At 41.7% G+C, this 20233-nt stretch overlaps 1 protein-coding gene across 3 annotated transcripts in view; it reads right to left on the reverse strand.

Moving 5' to 3' along the window:
• The window catches only part of CPED1 (cadherin like and PC-esterase domain containing 1), a 243193-nt gene that overhangs the window by 44859 nt on the left and 178101 nt on the right, over positions 1 to 20233 (reverse strand). For all 3 annotated transcript variants that reach the window (XM_032796222.2, XM_032796223.2, XM_075065406.1), the window contains exon 18: positions 3364 to 3481. In XM_032796222.2, the coding sequence (XP_032652113.1) occupies positions 3364 to 3481 (118 nt within the window). The remainder of the gene's footprint in view (positions 1 to 3363; positions 3482 to 20233) is intronic.

Here is a 20233-nt window from a genome sequence, read left to right on the forward strand (position 1 = left end):
TACTGGAGCTCGGAATGGTTCTACGCCATACAGTACATGTTTTCTAATCAGCCAGGAACCTGCCAATTTTCTAATAAATGTTCTTCCAACACTTATTAATAGTTTTCACACAGGGATGAGATGCACTGGCAGAGCTGAGGAGTGCAAGGCGTTGGGGTGCACCGGCAGAGCTGGAGGTGGATGAGGGTTTGGTGCAGGGAGTTGGAGTACACTAAGCTGTGTTGTGCAGGAGGTTGGGGTGCAGTTGGGTGCACTGGCAGTGCTGGGGGCCTTCCACACCTGAATCCCCAACCTCTTTCTCCTCCCTTACCATCCATCCACATCTATCCCTCTCCTGATAATCTTCTCCCCTTGCTGAAGCCCCAAACCTCTCTCTCCTTATTTTCTCACTCCTCCACTCCACTATACTTCTCTTCCCCTCCCAGGAGGTATTCACATGTCTGTTTCTCACCCCTCCAAATACTTTGATTACATTCCCCACTCCCAGCCCCCAAACTGCCACCCATGACTCACAAATCACAGCAACCTCCAGCAACCATTCAGTCCAAAGCTCCTTCTGTTTTAGGAGGGGGCTTGTGATTATCTTCTCCTGAGTTCTGTTCATTGAAGGGTGAGCTCACAACCATCAATCTATGCCAGGTGTGTGATTACTACCTCCCAGTTTAACAATACAAGGCAGCAGAAGGAAACCAGTTTCCTTGCGGTGGCTGTAACTCAGGAATCTCTTGGTGATATAACCTCAAACTTGGGTCCCTAATGCTACCCTACATCCCTATGAAGTGAACCAAATTTCAAAGCGATCTGATTATCCATTTGGATTGTAGAGAATTTACAAATGTCAGGTTTAAAGTATATTGTATTGGTATATGGGCAGTGTAATTTAGTGGGAAACTCACACTACCTTGGGTAAAATTAGACAGATTGAGATGATTTTGACTTGTACCACATCAATAGTTTGATTTCTAGTTCTGCCCCAAAAAAACTCCTCCTAGAATTTTTTTTTAAAATGGCTATTTTTTCAGGGTTTTTAATCTTTGCAAACCTGAGCTCAAATGACTCCAAATTTGGGTCACACGCTTTACCCGGTATCCTCCAGAGGCGAACCAAATTTCAAAGACATATAACTAAAGCATGTCAGTTTTAGAGGACTTTGAAAGATCAGTCTTTGAACAGATGTCATGACGCAAGCTTAACTACAGTGGCACTACCATGCCACAGTAATATTAAACGTTAAGCTATGATCCGTTAGGGCCCCATGCTATATTTGTTCACAGAAGTCTACGGAGTTTCCATAGACTACTGTGGCCTGATTCATATGAAGAAGTTTTGCAGCACTGGTTTCCTTGTTTTTAAGCTTCCTTGGACAGCCACTGTGTCTCTTCTATATTTTGCAAAGTGCCAAGCACATGCACAGCACTTAAAACTAATAAGTAATATTATAATAATACTGAACATGTAATTATGTATTATGTTACAGCCTGGTTGAAAGCCCATTGAAGTCAATGGGAGTTTAACCAGTGGCTTCAGTAGGCTTTGGATCAAACCCTTAATTATGTATGTTGATTTTTTTTACTGTCACAGCAATCATTTATCAATCCTGTGGTTCCAAACTGAGACAGACTGCAGGCAACTACCCTGGTTTGACATTAATAGTCTGCATTTACTGATGAAAAACAGATATGGGGCAATTTAAGCCCTTGTACTACAAGATGCCAAGTGCCTCCTGGGTGGCGCTGAGCCACCTCAAATCTACTGAAGCAAACAGGAGTTAAGGAGGGTTAGTTCCTCATTGGATCAGATCCTAGAGGACTTGCCCAAGGTCAGACCAAGAGAATAGAAACCTAGGGTGAAATCCTGGACCCACTGCAGTCAGTGGAAAACTTCCAAGTTTTGCCATCAAGTTCAATAGAGCCAGAATGTAACCCCAGACTCTGACTCCCAGTCCTCCTGACCATAAAGGCCATCCTACCTCTTCATGGGTTTGGAAGAGTCAGGATTTTGATGATTCTTTGAATGCTTAATATATTTAACAATCAAAGGGGAGGCAAGGGGAGGACTTCAGGATCTCAGTCAGTAGTTACAAATGTGGAACTAATTGACAAACTATTCTACTAGTTAAAGATTTGTAAACTGCATGAAAGCTACACAGCAATATATAAACACTAAGTATTGCACACTCAGCACTCGGGCTGAATGTTGTCATTTAAATGGTATTAGCTACCTTCACTTTGTTAACAAGAAATTATACTTCCATTTCTGTTAGCTGTGACCTTTGACTCTTTATATATTGAAAGTTGTTTCAATTAGAAACATTTGCGCCACAGATAAGGTATAATGTATTTTATATTGTTCTTCATGTAGCTATACGCAGCATTCAAAGCAACCTGGGCTCTAGGATCCTGAGAGAGGGCAGATCTCAGGCTGCAGCCTAAGCTAGAATTTCTCTCAGCAATTAAATAGCCCTTAACCCAAGCCCCACAAGCCTGAGTCAGCTGGCACAGGCCAACCGCGGATGCCTAATTGCAGTGTAGACATACCCTACTTTTCTGTTAGTAGTGTATACAGTAGTATGATTTTATTTTCCATTTGTCTAATAAAGGAAGATATAGAAATAATTATCCTGCAAAGACTTCAGCATGTGCCTAATTTGATGCAAATAAATATTCACATTTGTAAAAATATACAAGCTTAAATTTTTGTGGGATTGGGTCCAATATATTTCCACATTCAAAATTGCATTCCTTCTATTAACTGAAGAGAGAGCTTATTCATATTGACCTGCAGTATATATCTTAATTATTATAAAAAAGACATTTAAACCATGCTATTTGGCTTGTCCATTGTGATGTTAAAATCTCTGTGCACAAAGTTTATATAAAAGGGTTAGTTTGGGTTAGTTTGTTTAAAAATTTGGTTACTATTTTTGTGTATTCAAAACATGGAATTGGAAATATAAGACTATAGCTGATAAGAATGCCAATAGGTTTTTTTATTTGCAAAAAAAACCCCAAACAAACTGTTCTAGTTTTTCTTCAAAAACTTGAAAAAATTTAAGAAAAAGGTTCCATTTAAAAATGTATGGTTTTGATGGAAAATTGTCAATGAGTCTTGCAAATAATAATTATACAGGCAAACTGTCTTCTCTGAGGAAACTGTTTAACTCAGAAAATTTTTTTCTTAAACCTAAACTGTCTGTGTGACTCATATAAGTAAAATATGTTACAAAACAGTCTGTACAGCAACAAAATCATAGTTTCACTTGTGTGTTTTGTGTGTATAAAGGACAAGGCGATTTTGTGTGTTTTATTTTAGTGGAGTGCAGGTATTTGTTTTTAAAAGGGAAAGAATATATTAAGAACCAACCTTTTGTGTCCCCAGCTTCACAAGTCTTAAACTGTGTCTGTGAAATTGCTGAAAGGTACTCAGGAGACAGAGGCTGTAATCCACAGGATTCCTCCAGCTGAATTAGCGAACCACAGTCCTGAATTACAATGAAATTAATTAAAACCACAGTACCATATCCAAAGCATTTAACAATATGCATGGTTTAAAAAACTTTTTTCAAGGACAGCTAATGAGAGAAAAAAAATATTTGATTGATTCTGAAATCCGTTTGTCCTCCATTCAACACACTTTGAAATGTGGTATGTACCAGTGATTTGCACCAAACTTTGCCAACCTACAATCAATGCATAAAAGGTTGCATTGAGCAGTTCCCTGTGCATCATTTTTGTATAAAAATAAATATACTTTAAATTGTAATAGCTATTTAATTCTTACTTGCTGCCCACATTAATTTTATATGGAAACATGCACTGAAACAGAACATGTTTATTTGATGATATGTGCCAATTTAGCTTTAAGAAATACATGTATCTCCACAATCTCACGTGCAAAGGAAAGACAGAGAAAGAGAAAAGAGGAATCTCAAGAGGAAGAAATGATTGAGCTGCCAAAGGGGCTGGCTTGGAAAAATTATTACCTGGGGTGGGAGATGGATATAATCAAATATAATTTACCTCAAGAGTTTGGCTCACGCATACTATAGACAAAATGAAGACCCAGTAACGATCCATATGCTATATTAACATGAATAATACTTTATGGCAAAGAATGCTTAGAATTAAAAAATAAATCTTATAAACAGTATTTTTTTTTCTTTTTCATATTTATAGTAGATGTGTATGTGTGCACTGAGATCTACAATTAATACACATATTATATCTTTGTATCTAGAAATAAAAATAAATTATTCAATCCGCAGAAAATACTGAAGTACTAAATTACACTGATGGTAAGATACACTGTAAACACATTTGAACAGCCTGTTTTCTTGCAATTTGATCATTTCTACTAAATATTATGGACTTTAGAAACCTGTATAATGGAATTTAATTAATGTTTGACACTTTAGAAATCTGGCAGTAACAATCTGGCATAGCAATCATTTTAAAATTAAAAGCCCTTAAAGTTGTGGATTAATGAGTTTCATTGGCTTCAAGGAAAAGAGTCTGTCTGAAAATTGCTTTACGGGTCTGAACCTGTGAGGCACCACCAACTTCCAATGGGACTATTCGGGTGCACAGCGATTACTGGCATTATTAAGACTTAGCAGGCTTGAGCCCTTATATTTTAAATAATGTATTGTACTGACATTGTTTTTGCATGTCTAATATACAACCATCTGTGCTATGCTATAACTAGTATAATTTGTATTGTTCTATTTCTGATAAGAGTACTATTTTATAATTTCCTTCATGTATAAAAAGATGGTTGAATCCCTGCTTTAAATGCTTAGCTCAAGTGTAACTATGATACTGTGACAAGTGCCTCCATAATACATTCACATTTTTTGTATTAAAACTGTGAAAATGAAAAATATGGCATGCTATGGAGATCAAAATAATTTTGTGTTTATGACAAGAAAAAATACGAAAATCTGACAGTAACATACATTAAGCCATTTATTTAAATACACTGGTTAAATTAAACATTAGTCTATCACAATTTCAGTTGATTTTTAATTTTTCAAGGATTATTATTTTTAAACAATTGTAAACATACTATACAGTGGCAAGCAGTTTAAATAGAATAAACCATATAAAGAATGGACATTTTATAAAAAGATTTTTCACACTGAAAAGACAATAAAATGAAATGTTTAGAAGAAGATAGTGAATTTATAGTTCCCCATTCATTGAACTATACTGATTTTTGTTTAATTCTTTTTTGTTTTTCTTAAATGATACTAAAATAAATATATCTACTGACATGTATTTACTATTGCTTCCAAAATGCACAGCAATCAAACTATTTAGAACAATGTTTTTAATATAATATACTTTGCCTCCACCTTCAAATTAGAAGCATGAATGAATGACAATCAATTAGGTCTTTATACTGTTGGAATGAAATCCTAGCACCATTTAAGTCAATAGGATTTTTGCCACTGACTCGAATAGAGCCATGAAGTTATCCTTCAAATAATTAAATACTAGTGTACCTTAATTTTTGCTAAGATTACTCTAGGGGTACACCCAAAACACAAAAAGCAAAGTGCTCTCTCATATAAGGCCTGATTCAATGCCCCTTCAAGTAAATGGAAAGACTGTCATTGACTTCAAAGCGTATTGGATCATTTTAATGCACAGGATTCACTGTAGTGGGAGACCCTGTATCTCTGTGGGTTGTTTTTTTTTTTGCACTACCACCTTACTCCCTGTTTAGGGTTTAACAGTTAAAGAAGGCTGATATAAGCAAATGAATGACACTGAGTTCTTCTAGTGTCAAACTGTGATGTCCTCTTGGAGTCTTAGGGTCTGGACACACTGTATAGATATTTGACAGAATTACTTAAACTAACAGTAACATCAGAAAACTTTGACCTTGCAGCACAACAATTTGCACAAGGCTTCACTAGGAAGGCCTAAATTCCTGACTAGCCTGCTCTTTGCTCTCAACACAGTGCCATAAGATAACTTAACAAGGATTTTCTTGTTCAGACTTGTGCAGTGTAGGCGTTTAAACAAAAAAAAATATTCTTTGATTTTATTTGAATTCACTGAGTGATACCATCAAGACCAAATTTTGTCTGGCAGGCTTACATTCACTGGGTCAGTTTCATTTGTTAAAAAGCACATGGTCTGAAATACAGCATAGATGGTTTAATAGCAGAATTCTCAACTCAGAGCACCTGGCTGTGAGAGGTCACAGTACCTGCAGTACTTGAGGGGGCTCATTTTTGCTTTTACAGAGGTCTAATCTTTTATGATCAAAGACATGTTTAATATTGCTATATAAAAATGGAGCTGAGGAAGCCAGAGGTCAGGAACTAACATTTACTCTAGCTCCATATATGGTACATTAAGGGCTTTATTAACAGCTTGTGGATTTGTCAAGCCCCCCACAGGTACTGCAGTGCTACGACATCCCTCTTGCCGTGCCCGGAGATGAAACGTCTTGTGATCTTAAGTATGTTTACAAGCTATCACTCACTGCAAAGACGAGAGGCACCCAAGCAAACTTAAATGATACTTTCCCCTTGGTGTCTGCTCCTGTGCATACTCATTTTTAAAGGCAGACAAAAAAAGAGCCTTGAACGCCTGGACTGAAATCAAAAGGAAGTGCCGCTGAAATATGTATTTCAATACATAGCTAGAATTGATTCTATGACTGGTTTGGCACTTTATTAGTAAACTTCACTTTTATCTTTACAGAAAATTTCTGAGGCATTAGCAAACAAAAAGATAGCAAAGTTTTCTCATGCATATCTAGGTAGCTTTCTGTTAACCCCAACCAATATTTAGAGAAGGAAAAGGTCTGTTGGGTGAAGAGGAAATCATCTCTCTCTAAAACAGTCTATAGTGAGATTTCTGCTTCATAAGAAGCATCAATTACACCCTTTAAACAATCGCCCTAGGTTTTCAGCTTGTTACCAAACAAGTACATCAGGTTATTAATTTAGAGTTAATAACTCTGGATGTTTTGTTTCACCTAGAGCATGAGATAATAACAGGTTACTATGTATCAGAGTGGTAGCCGTGTTAGTCTGTATTACCAAAATGAGGAGTACTTGTGGCACTTTAGAGACTAACAAATTTATTTGGGCATAAGCTTTCGTGGGCTAAAACCCACTTCATCAGATGCAACCTGATCTGATGAAGTGGGTTTTAGCCCACGAAAGCTTATGCCCAAATAAATTTGTTAGTCTTTAAGGTGCCACAGGTTACTATGTAGTTACCAGTGCCTACATTAGAACTTTTAGCCCAGAGTAGTTAGAGCACTCTCCCTGTCTCCCACTCTGGCAGAGAGGGGTGAATTGAAGCTGGGTCTCCTCCATCCCAGGTGAGAGTGCTAACCACTGGACTAAAACTAATAAAGTAAACCTCCTCTTGGATTTTGAATGAGGCCTAATCTGGTAGGTGAACTCTCAGGATCAGGCCCCACACTCAAGTTAGGTGGACAAACCCCTATCTGTCTGTGGTTTGTGAATTGCTTTAGGGCTGAAGCAGGGAGGTAGATGTTGGGACACTTAGAGGGAAGCAGCAGTAAACACGCTCAGAGACAGAAATGTAGGCACAAATTTTATTCTGAAAAACATAGGTTCTCAGCGAGTTTAGCTGTCTACAGGGTTTGGTGGGAGTTTTGTGGACCGCAATGAAGTCTGGGGTTTAAGCACCAACGTACTTTCTTGACTCTCACTGTAAGTGCTCAGCGCAGAACACTGAGAAGTATTCCCTGCCAGTCCTACTGAACAAATAAAGGAGCAGGGTATCAGAGCTTATCGTGAAGTAATAAGAAATATATAACTAAGCTCATGGGCAACTGACTTTTTGCATTAAATACCATGGATAAGTACTCAGAAATGTAATCCCACCTTCTTCTACTGTCACAAACCCAAGCTTGTCCAGAACGGTGGAAGAGATCAACCTTCTTTATCAAAACGGTGCAGAAGAGACCTTGCATGACTCCCACTTGTTTCCTGAACTCCCAGCTACACTATCTTACCCAGTGTTAGCTCTACCTCCTTACAAACCGTGTAATCATGGGCAAGCTGCAGCTGATCAGATCTCCATTAAGTGCCCTGTGGCACACCTGCCCTCCCTTTACAAGGTTGACATTAATGCCCTACTTCATTTAACTCTGTTTAAATTTTAGAAATGACAGAATCAAACGTCTTGTGAAGCAGGCTATTTTGAATGCTCTCTAAGTCTTTTTAGTCTCTCTGGGGCTACTTGATCTGGTTCTATTTAAACTAAGGCATATTTCTCATTAAGTCCTTTCATCTCTCTCTTTTTAGCCAGTCTAGCTCTACCTTTTTATACATAGCTAAAGCTTGATGAAAAGTGATTAAAAATGGAACTCTGAAAGGAATGCTAATAATATTAGTCAAAGAATGAGCTCATAAAAAAGTGAAATTATAGCTCATTGGGAGGAAATAAATTGTGAGCAGATGGATTAGTTCCACTCTATCAACTATTAATTTTGCAGTAACAAATGAGGGAATAGTCAGCATTCTGACTTCTATTCAACTTGCTGTCTCTATCTGGCTGAATTAATCAGTGATAGATGAACCACCAAAGATTCAAATGTTCACTTTTGATTCAGCTCAACACCCAAAAATGTAATTGCTTAAATGAAAACCTATTAGGCTTGCAAAAATGGAAATCTCATGCAAGTGGCTGCCTCTTGAGAAATTTCAAGTACTTGAAATCAATGGGAGTTAGGCACCTAAATATTTCTATGGATTTGGGCCTTAGTTTCCCTGTGCCTCAGTTCCTCATCTGTAATATTGGAATAATATGCCAGGAGTGTTGTGAAGACAATTACATTAAATACACTGTGAGGAAAACAGCTTCTGCAGTAATAGGGGACCAAAAAAGTACAGTAACTAGAAAAGGAGGGAAGCTAGTAAGCTAGGATCTGGAGGTTGCTCCTTACAATATGTAGCCTGAAGTTGGGAGGTGGAGGAGGATATGAAATGCTGGGAGTTTGACAATATTGGCAGTGCAAGGAAGGAACATAAGAAAAAAGAGCTGAAATGTGAGTAAGGTGGAGCTGTGCAGTCTCATATTGTTTTAAATTAAATGATATGATTGACAATGAGAGAGATAAGGTGGGTGAGGTAATGTCTTTTGGTGAGAGAGACCCTCTCTCAAGCTTCACAGAGCTTCTCCTCAGATCTAGGAAAGGTACTCAGCCTGTCACGGCTAAATACAAGGTCAAACAGATAGTTTATCATCATAGGTACTAATTACTTATGCTAAACTATCTGTTTGACCTTGTATTTATCTGTGACACTCTGAGTATGTTTCCCAGACCCGAGGAAGAGCTCTGTGTGAGCTCAAAACCTTGTCTCTCTCACCGACAAAAGCTGGTCCAATACAAGATATTACCTCACCCACCTTGTCTCGCTAATATCCTGGTATTACAACAACACTGCATACAATGACTGACCATTCAGATTGGATTTTAATTTTAGTCTAGAAATATAATGTAATTTTTTTTCATGCCATTTTCTTTTCACTTGGAATATCTACAAAATAATGTTACACCTCCATTGCTCTAAACACTGAAGGAAGAATGTCATGTCTACACTGGGGTGTCTGTTGATGGAATTTAGGCATCTATCCTACTTTAATTCTTTTGAAAATCTCCCTAGATATCTATCTGCAACTTAAGGCACTTAAATACTTTTGAAAATCTGTCCCTAAATACCCGTTGAATGAACTGTGGCCACATATGTGTCTCATCCTGAGACCACAGCAGATATAAAATGGCTTCCTCTATAATGAGAATGATAAGGTCAGGAAACAAACAAGAAATTATTTTGCTGAGTTTGATCTGCTTATCAGCAGAAACATTTCAAGTTCCAATGACTTTTCATGTCATGTATTAACCATATTAATGAATTATTTTAGTTAGAATGAGGGGAAGTGGGTAATGGTTCCATACCATCACCCTCTTGACAGCCCAGTAGTCAATGCAGGGCCTCTGGGAACCATCCTTGTTTTTAACAAAGAAGAACAGGGCCCCTGCTGGAAAGGTGGAGATTTGGATAAAGCCCTTCTGCAGATTCTCCTGCAGATAAGACATTAAGAGCCTGGTGCTCTAGTTTGGAAAGGATGTAGATGCAGTTGAATGGAATTTCAGCACCTGGCTGAAAGTTGATAAGGTGTATCTATGGTGTGGGGATAGGGTGCCTGAATTTCTGTTGTCAAATACATCTGCAAGGTCATAGTACTTGTGAAGTATTTCAATGGTGGCAGCCAGAATGGTTGGGGGCATGCCCAGCTCCCATGGGTCTATTTCCTTGCTGTAGAGATTCCCCAAACAACAACATGAACAGCAGAGAATGCCAATTCGCTGTGGTCTCTGGAAGACAGAATCGTTGGCAGTAGTGGGAGCAAAAGCATACTGTCCCTTATCACCACCGTATACAGGAACCATGGGCAGAGAGCAAGAGCATTCCCAGGATGACCAAAGAGTGGGAGAACTGCATCAACCGGAACTAAAGAGTCTCCTAGTGCTTCTATTGCAATGTTTTTCAAACAGGGGTCTACAAGGGTTCACTCCATGGGATTCATGGCCCTGCTGATCAACTCCTCCCCCTCCCTCCATGTGCCTCCTGCATGCCGGGGAACAGCTTGAAGCAGTGACGGAGCGCAGTCAGGGGAGGGGCGGAATCATGTCTGCCACTGGCCCTGCTGATCAACTCCTCCCCCTCCCTCCATGTGCCTCCTGCATGCCGGGGAACAGCTTGAAGCAGTGACGGAGCGCAGTCAGGGGAGGGGCGGAATCATGTCTGCCACTGGCCCTGCTGATCAACTCCTCCCACTCCCTCCCAGCACTTCCTGTACGCCAGGGAACAGCTGTTCCCAGGCATGCAGGAGGCACTGGGAGGCAGGGGGGTTTGAGGGTCCATGGCAAAATTTTAAATCAAAATGGAGGTCCTTGGGTTACTAAAGTTTGAGAACCGCTGTTCTGGGGGGTAATAGCCCTTAAAGAGGAGGCATGGTGGGTGACCAGCTCCAAGGGTAGGAGCGACACATCAGTGGATCTGGGGAATTTTTATACATGTCAGGGATCTTGTGGGCCTTAGCCACATCTTGGTACATAACATTACCTGAGGTCACTGAGCTGATTAGGGACTCCAAGTAGACCACTGGGCTCATCGGGAGTAGGAGCTGCAATGGCAGTTGGAGATACATCAACAGTGGGTTAGCAGTTGCTGTTATCCTGACAGGCGCATGGAGATCAAAGTCTCTGACGGGGAATGAGATTGGTGCAGCCTGCACCCCCTTACTATGGCTTAGGCTTGATGTTTCCTGACCCTGAAATTGATCTGACCTTTGCAGTCTATCTCAAGAGAAAGTGTCTGCTGCCACCATGATACAGACACAGGCCCAAAGTTCGGCATCGGTTTTTCTCAGCCTCAGACATCTGTGGTCAGGCCTGGTCAACATACGTGGGTTTTGTGTCTGGAAGTGAGGTGTGCGATTGAGAGGTAGGGGGCGGGGGCATTGTCAGGGCTCAAGAGCCTGGGCTACATTCATGATGCCACTCAGCAAGGTGGTTGCCAGTTCTGATACACAGGTCGATCTGGTTGTTGAGATGGGATGGCAGCTCAGTCTGTGCTACTTTGTCCTTTATATTATCATTCAGCCCAATTCCAAACTGATGACATTGTGTGGCCTCACTCAGTGTCTGTGGAGAGGCAATGGAAGTTGGCAGTGTATTAGGCAGCTAATCAATGCCCTTGCTGTAGTGTTTGCAGCACAGCTTCAGCAGCTTAGGTGCACGGGGGGTCACAAATGATAATTGACATGTCCTGAATGAACTGCTCCAATTGGCCCAGAATAGGGCTAGACAGTTCCAAGAATGCGGGCCAAGGCTTTCCCCATGAACAGACTAATGATGAACCCTGCCCTGGTTTGCAGGGAATGATTGGGGGTGTTGCAAGAAGAGCTGGTATTGGTTTAATAAACCTCAGACTGATCATGATCACCACTAAATTTACCTGGCTATGGGACCTTTGGTTTCTGGGGGGCAAGAGCCAGGGGTTCTGGTGAAGCCACCTCAGCTTGTATAGCCACATTCTGTGCCTGCAGGGTGGACACCTGTGCCTGCAAGTTCTGTATGATCCCCACCAGCTCCACCAGAGAAAAATTGCCCTGAGTGGGGTCCATTGCAGTGAGGTGAGCCCCTAATCTTTATATTGAGCTGCTCAAACTATAGCCAATCGGGCCATGGGCAGTCAGGTGTAGGGTGGAAATGAGAGTTTTGACTACTGGTTAGAGCTGGGTCCAGATGGGGACAGAGTCCAGGAAACGAGCCAAGGGTCAGTACCAGAGGGACAGAAACTGAATGCCAGAGCTGGAGAGTCAATCAGAGATGTAAGCCAGAGGCAGTGCTGGGGCTCGAAACCTGAAATCTAACACCCAGAGGGGAACAGAGATTGGAGCAGTGCAGCAGCAGGGATTGGACGCAGGAACTGGAAAAAGGGAGAGCGCAACTGCAGACACCATATGTGCTGAGAAGCTTCTGATCCACTGTAGGGGCCAGTCTTATAAGCCTGGCTTCTAAATCAGCAGCCAGTCAGGGGCTATGGCCTCTCTGTCAGTTCCAAGGCAGTACAGCTGAGCTTATTGATTGTCAAGCTGTGAAGTTAGTCATGGAGCAGGCCAGCAGCTCATCCTAACTAGTTCACTCCCTGACCCTCAGTCACTGAGTCCTTAGATCTTTGTCATTCTCAGTAATATGTCATTTTGACAGTGTAACTGGTTTTTGTTCATAGGTACATACTGTATGAATTAGGTTCATTCATGATACAACATTTATGAAGAGTAGAATAAGTAAAAATAATTCAGGTAAGGATTAGTGAAGCATCACTCTTACACTAGTAGAACTTTGAGAGTCTGAAAAGCTCAGATGTCATCTCACTAGTAACTAAAACAAAGAAATTTGACTTTGGTGCATGTGAACAATCAACCTCACTTTGTTAAAAATCAACTTATAAAAATGTGTTTTGCAAAATATTTCAAGCTGTTCACGTTTTTTATATTAAAAAAAAAAGTAATTAGTTACAGGTTTTTTTCTTCAGATAAAAAGTGAACATTTCCATGGTCTTTTCTATGACATCTTCTAAGTAACCGTGCATTTCTAATTCAACAAGTCTTAATTTTCCTATGTAAAAACAGTTGCCATGGGCTAGATTCACAAAGGGACTTAGGCACCCTAGATGCCCTGCTGCTGAGTGGAGTTCTCAGCCCCAAGTTAGGCACCTAGGCTCGCAATATAATATATGGGGAAAGTTAGTTCCTTAGGAAACGGATTCTCAGATGCCAGCAAGTCATGCAGTAAGCCACCTTAACTAGCCAATAGCAAATGCAGATGAAAGGGTCAGCGCTTATGCCCAGATATCTTATAAAAAGGTCTCCAGCCTTGATTTGAAGATTTCAAGAGATGGAGAAACCTTCATCTCCCTTGGTAGTTTGTTCCAATAGTTAATCACCCACACAGTTAACAATTTGTGCCTTATTTCCAATTTGAATGTGTCTGATTTTAACTTCCAGCCATTTATTGGTTACATCCTTTGCCATATAATCATTGCAAATTGCCATTTGAAAAATAAGCAAAAACTATTTGATCCATGAAATTAAAAATGTCTGTTTTTGCAAAATGGGGTACTCGATGTGACCAATGCATTTAAAATTGTATTTGTAACAAAATATTTTTTTATAGTCATAGAAGAAAAATAATTTTTGTTTAATTTCTTAGAGGATATAAAAATTACACAGAATGAAAATGAAATCAAGCCAAATGAGACGTCGTTTGAATCATCTAGAAAAAGCATGTGTTCTCTTTACACTTGCTAATGCTAAATCCAGTTATTTTAAAATAGTTAAGCGTAGCTCAAAAAATGGGATGCCCTGTATTTCTCTGGATTTGCAAAGAGAAATTTTTCAGCTATCTTAAAATGAGTAAAAGCAACAAACCTCTCACTTTCTAAAACAGCATTTGATCAGCCATTGGGTAGGATACATAATGTCTGAGTGGAATTTGGAATTCTGCACTCTTGCACTGGTGTAAATTTGGTTCAACAGTTATTCTGAGTTTACACTGATGTAAAAGACAGCAGAATTTGACCCTTTATTTTGAGGATTAAGAAGGTTTTATAAAACATGTGAGGGTATGGAGGCAAACTATCAGACTTCCTGATTGTTGTTGGTTTTGTTTGTTTTCAATATATGTAGTGCTCATGAGGCATATTGGGACTGGCACAAAGCAATATGAGCAGAAGTCAACAAAAGTGGAGGCTGCTGAGCATCATGCAGGACACTTTTAAAAAAAATACACCAAGATTCACAGGTCTGCAGCGCATATTAACAACTGTTGGTGTTCAGTGAACTTCTGCACAAATACTTTTATGTGGAAACTTGGGTTATGCTCCAGGACAAGTAAGGACCTGGAGGATACCTGGAGGATTTCATTTGAATCACATAAGGTCTGGAGAATATCAAGGAGGCAGCTAACAGCCCCAGGAACATCAACAGGATCAGACTGTTCTGAGGCTATTCTTCCACCCAATGCCACAAGTGCAATTTGTTCCTGCCTTTTATGCAAAGACAGCAGCTACAAATGGGCTGTTTTATTCTCTTTCATGAAAAATATCACTCCTGGTGTGGATGGCCAGTCTGAGGCATTCCGCTTCCCTCAAATACTGCAATGGGGACACAGATATGGGAGCAGACGGTAGGGCTGAGCCAACATGGAGCTGTGGATTCTATAAAATGCATATTAATTGGCAATAACTCTTGGCATAAGTGGGGTGAAGGGAAAATCAGGTAAGGTACTTGCGCATGTCCATGTGAGGAGAAGCCTTTAAAAGATATGTGGCAACAGTGCATGTACTGGGGGAACAACGATAAGCCCTCACCCCTTATATATTCCAGCAGTGTACTGGGATGCAGGTACACAATCCATATTGAGTTTGATAGCAGCCAAGCAACTCACTCGCCATCCAGCATTCTGAAAGCTGTAGATGTATTTGACAACATTTTAATCTGTCCAACTAAAAAGGAACAAGTGAACGATTTGTACACAAGATCCATGCATCAGCTGGAGACAGCCATATGCCAGAGACTGTGTGCTTCTAAACTCTCCCATTGACCCTCTCTTCCCTATCCTGCTCCCTGACAGTCTGGCTCCACTGAAGCCTCACTGCCAGGGGCTTCCCCAGCTGCTATTTTTCCACTGAAGGTTCCTGCGAAGGGAATAAACTATGGAGGGTCTCCACAGAAAAGAGATTACAGTGAGAGACAGCTTTTCAGCAGATATTATTAATCATATTTATTAAAGTATTGCCTAAGGACCTATTATAGCTTCCTACTCAGATTTGAACCTTAGCGTTTATAAACTGAGAAGCTAGCATGAACCCTCTAAGCTTAATTACCAACTTAGATCTGATAGCCTGCCACCAACCAGGAATTCCAGTGCCTGGTACACTCTAGTGTCCCCAAAACCTTCCCTGGGGGACCCCAAGACTCAGAAGCCCTGAGTCTTACCACAAAGGGAAATAAACCATTCCCCCCACCTCTCTCCCACCCAGAATTTCCTCTCTGGGCTAACCTGAGAGTTACTGATGCAACCTCTTTACATCACAATACCAAGAAGCATGTCTCCTCTCTTCCACAAGAGACAAACCCAAAGACAAGGAAACAGATAAAGATTTTATCTCTCTTCCCCTTACTTCTGCCTCCCACCAATTCCCTGGTGCTGCCATGAGATTCACCTCCGTAGATTCTAAACAAAAAGAGAATTTCCCTCCCCTTCTTCCTTAGCCTACCCAAGGAGAAAAAAAAATCAACCAAGTCTTTTAAAGAAAACTTCATATAAAAAAGAAAGAAAAAAAAAAATATTCTTGTATCAAGGTTGACAATAATAACAGGTTCAATTGCCTTAAAAGAAAAATGAATTAAACAGCTTATTCAAAAAGAGATCAATATATTCCGCCAACTACACACATGTAAAACAAAAAAAAAAAAACAATAAAGTCTTACTGTCTTTTTACCTTTGTACTCACAATTTGAAACTGGAGATTAGAAACTTGAAGGAACAGGAAGAACCCCCTCTCATGCTGATAGACCAGACCGGAGAACACGAGAGAGCAGACAAGGGGACACACACCCAAACATTTCCCATTCCTGAGCTTTGAAAAAATCCAGTTTCCTGATTGGTCCTCTGGTCAGGTGTTTGGTTCCCTTTGTTAACCCTTTACAGGTAAAAGAAACATTAACCCTTAGCTATCTGTTTATGACAGGACCAACCAAGAACGGGGCCACATTGTGCTAGGCAGTGTACAAAGAGTAGATTATCAAATTTGCAAGTGAGCAGGGAGACAATCAATGATCTTCCACTGCATTACTGATTTTGTTAAATCAGTTAAAGACTCTCTGTATCTCATGGGTAAAGGCATCATTGCACTTTAGAAACCATTCAACTTAGTATATCTGTGAGGCTTTTCCAATTTAACCCTTCTGCCAAGTAGAGTCGGCAGCAACAAGGGCCAGGTTCAATATCATGGGGTTCCTCTTAACAATATAAAAGAGAACTGGATCAAGCACCCCACCCCCCACAATATGGGAAAACTAACCACCACCTTTGGCCCCTCTCTGAGACAATACTTCCCCATTTGCAAGCACCGAGTCTGTGCATAACAAAAGAAAACTTCCATTAAAAGGGAAAGGGAACCCAGCATTAATCTGGGAAAACACCACAACTCAAAAGCACATGACCATAAGCAAACGCCACCACACAGTACATTGGGCAGTGTCCTTTGCCTCACTTCCCACCTTGCAATGTGAAATTCCGATGAACCAATGTCCCTTCAACGCATCACTCCCCTTTTCCTCCGCTGCATCCCACTCACAGCTGGATGTCCTTGGTCATCAAAGACCCAGAGTTCAGAGGTGTGTTCACCTCACACTTCTGAAAGGGGGCAGGGAAAGGGGAAATTGAGAAATGCCTTTGCTGTTGCAGAGGTGGTGGAAGCTAGCTCGCTGCTGCTGCTCACCGCTGCCTCTGCCACTGTATTCTGCCACCACTCACCACTGCTGCTGCTGTTATCTCTGCTGCTGCTCAGCTCTGCCACTGTTCTCACTGCTGCTGCTTGCCGCACACTGCCACTTCTGCAATGGCGTGTCCTGAGGTTCCACCACTTAGCCCAGCTCGCAGTGATTTCACTGCATAGTGGGGAACCTCTCGGCTGCTGCCTCTTCATTATCTTTCACTGCAACACTGTCACCACACCAGATTGAAGGCTCCCCATTCTCATCAGTGATTTCAGTCTACACCACCAGATAGAACACCTGTTCACATCCCCACTGATTTTCTCTGGAATTGTGAATCGCAACTCCCTGCTTAGCACTGAGGTTCAGTTTACGGTGACTCCGATGAAGTGGGTTCTAGCCCATGAAAGCTTATGCTCAAATACATTTGTTAGTGTCTAAGGTGCCACAAGGACTCCTTGTTGTTTTTCCTATCAATCAGGGCATGCTAAGTACAGTTCGCTGCCCTCTACTCATACAAGAAGAACAATATTTTATTACCTCTGCATTCAGTGCTAAACTGAATTATAACCCAAACCCAGCCAAAATGGATCACTTTGGCAAAGTAGCTGTGTCTGCTGGACACCTAGACAAAATAGGCATGTCTATTCAGGAGCAGGCTGTATCTAAATTGAAGGAAAAGACTACATCACTAGAGATCAGGGGAGATCTAATTAAGGGTATGTCTACACTATGGGATTATTCCGATTTTACATAAACCAATTTTGTGAAACAGATTGTATAAAGTCGAGTGCATGCGGCCACACTAAGCACATTAATTCAGCGGTGTGCGTCCATGTACCGAGGCTAGCATCAATTTCCAGAGCGTTGCACTGTGGGTAGCTATCCCGTAGCTATGCCCATAGTTTTCCCACAGTATCCTTCTCCCTTGGAATTTCTGGTTTTAGATCCCAGTGCCTGATGGGGCAAAAAAACATTGATCGCAAGGTGGTTCTGAGTCAGCCTCCCCCTCACTCCGTGAAGCAGCAGACAACCGTTCGCCGCCTTTTTTCCTGGGGAAACTGCGCCAAACGCCTAGCACAGCAAGCATGGACCCTGCTCAGATCAAAACCGCCAATCGTGGCATTGTAAACACCTCGACATTCTCGTGCAGTCTTATGCCTGAACCAGACTGCCCAAAGCCAGGCGAGGGGAGGCGGCTACGGCAGCTCAGTGACGAGAGTGATGCAGGACAGGACACGAATTCTCTCAACCGCAGGCTCCTTCGCTTTGGAGATCTGCCTGGTAATTGGGGCAGTGTTCTAACCACTTACGCTGATTTTGGGCTGGGAAACAAGCACGGTCGTGGACCACATATTTTTTGCGCGTTTGGGACCTTCCCATAGGCTTGCGAAACTTTCGCATGGTAGGCACTTTCATGGAACTTTGTGACTTTGCTTTCACCTACTGAAAAGCAGATACCAAGATGAGAGCAGCCCTCCGTGAGAAGCGAGTGGCAATAGCCTTCTGGAAGCTATGCCAACGCCAGACAGCTATCCGGTCAGTCAGGAATCAGATTTGGAGTGGGAAAATCTACTGTGGGGGCTGCCAGTGATGCAAGTAGCCCAAACAATCATTAAGCTGCTCCTACGAAAGTTGTTGACTCCGGGAACGTTGCAGGGTCATAGTGGTATAGCTTGTTGCAATGGATTCCCTAACTATGGTGGGGTGATAGATGGAACCTAGCCCTATCTTCTGGCACAGAGCACAGGGCACCCAAGTTACGTAAACCGCAAGGCGGTACTTTCATTGTGCTGCATAGCCACTGGTGGATCCAAGGAACGTTTCACCAACATCCACGTGGGATGGCTAGGAAGGGTTCATGACGTCTTATCTTCAGAAGCACTGCTCTGTTTAAACTGCTGCAGCTAGGGAATTATTTCCCAGACCAGAAAATAACAGGTGGGGATGTTGAAATGCCTGTAGTTATCCTGGGGGTCCCAGCCTCCCCTGATTGCCATGCTCATGAAGCCATACACAGGAGCCTGGACAGTTGTGTCAGGAGTTGTTTCAACTACAGCTGAGCAAGTGCAGATATGCTGGAATAGTAGAATGTGCTTTGGCCATTTTTTAAAGGCTCACTGGCGCACATTACTCACTCGCTAGACCTCAGCCAAACCAATGTCCCCATGTTATTGCTGCTTGCTGTATGCTTCACAGTCTCTGTGAGAGTAAGGGGTAAACTTTTATTGGGAGGGTTGAGGCTGAGGCAAATCACCTGGCATGATTACGTTGCCAGCCAGACACCAGAGCGATTAGAAAAGCACACCAGGAAGCGGTCCCACATCAGAGAAGCTTTTTGAAAAATGAGTTTCATCACAGCCAGGGTACATTGTGACTGCTTACTGTGTTTTTGTTTCTCCGTTGATGAAACCCCCCCTTGATTGACTCATTCCCTGTAAGCAATCCACCCTCCCCCTTCGATTACAGCTTGTTAAGGAAATAAAGTCACTATCGTTTAAAATCATGTATTTCTTTATTAGTCATTATAAAAAGAGAAGAGAGACTGACAAGGTAGCCGGTGTGGTTTGGAGAGGAGGATAGGAGGGAAGGGAATAATGGCACTAAAATATTTCAAAGTAATACAGCCTTTTGGTTGGGCTGTCCCCAGGGGTGGAGTGGGCGGATGCCACAAGCCTTCCTCACACGTTTTACTGTCTGAGTGAGGAGATATGGAACATGGTGAGGGGTGAAGGTGATTACACAGGGGCTGCAGCGCCACTCTGTGACTCCCTGCTGTTTCCTTGAAGCTCACACCTGATGTTGGAGATGTCAGTTTGATCACACAGAAGCCAGCTTTTGCATCCCGCCCCATCCGCTGATCTTCCTGGCCTACACCTCGGATCTTCCTGCAGCCACTCTCATCTCGAGCGTCTCTCCTCTCCTCACGTCACCCCTCCTAATCCTATGTTTGTTCCCTCCTGTCCTCAAATTCACTGCATCTTTTCCTTGTAATTTGATACCACATCCTTCCACTCATTCAGATGACTCTTTCATTGCGGTCACTTCCATGATTTCCCGAGAAATTTCGTCTCGCGTCTCTTTTTTTTTTCCACCGCTTATTGAGATTAGCCTTTGGCATGGAGCAGGGAGGCTTGAAAAATTTGCAGCTGCATGAGGGAGGA

The sequence above is a fragment of the Chelonoidis abingdonii genome, chromosome 1 (genome assembly GCF_003597395.2).
Source record: "Chelonoidis abingdonii isolate Lonesome George chromosome 1, CheloAbing_2.0, whole genome shotgun sequence".
NCBI lineage: Eukaryota > Metazoa > Chordata > Testudines > Testudinidae > Chelonoidis > Chelonoidis abingdonii.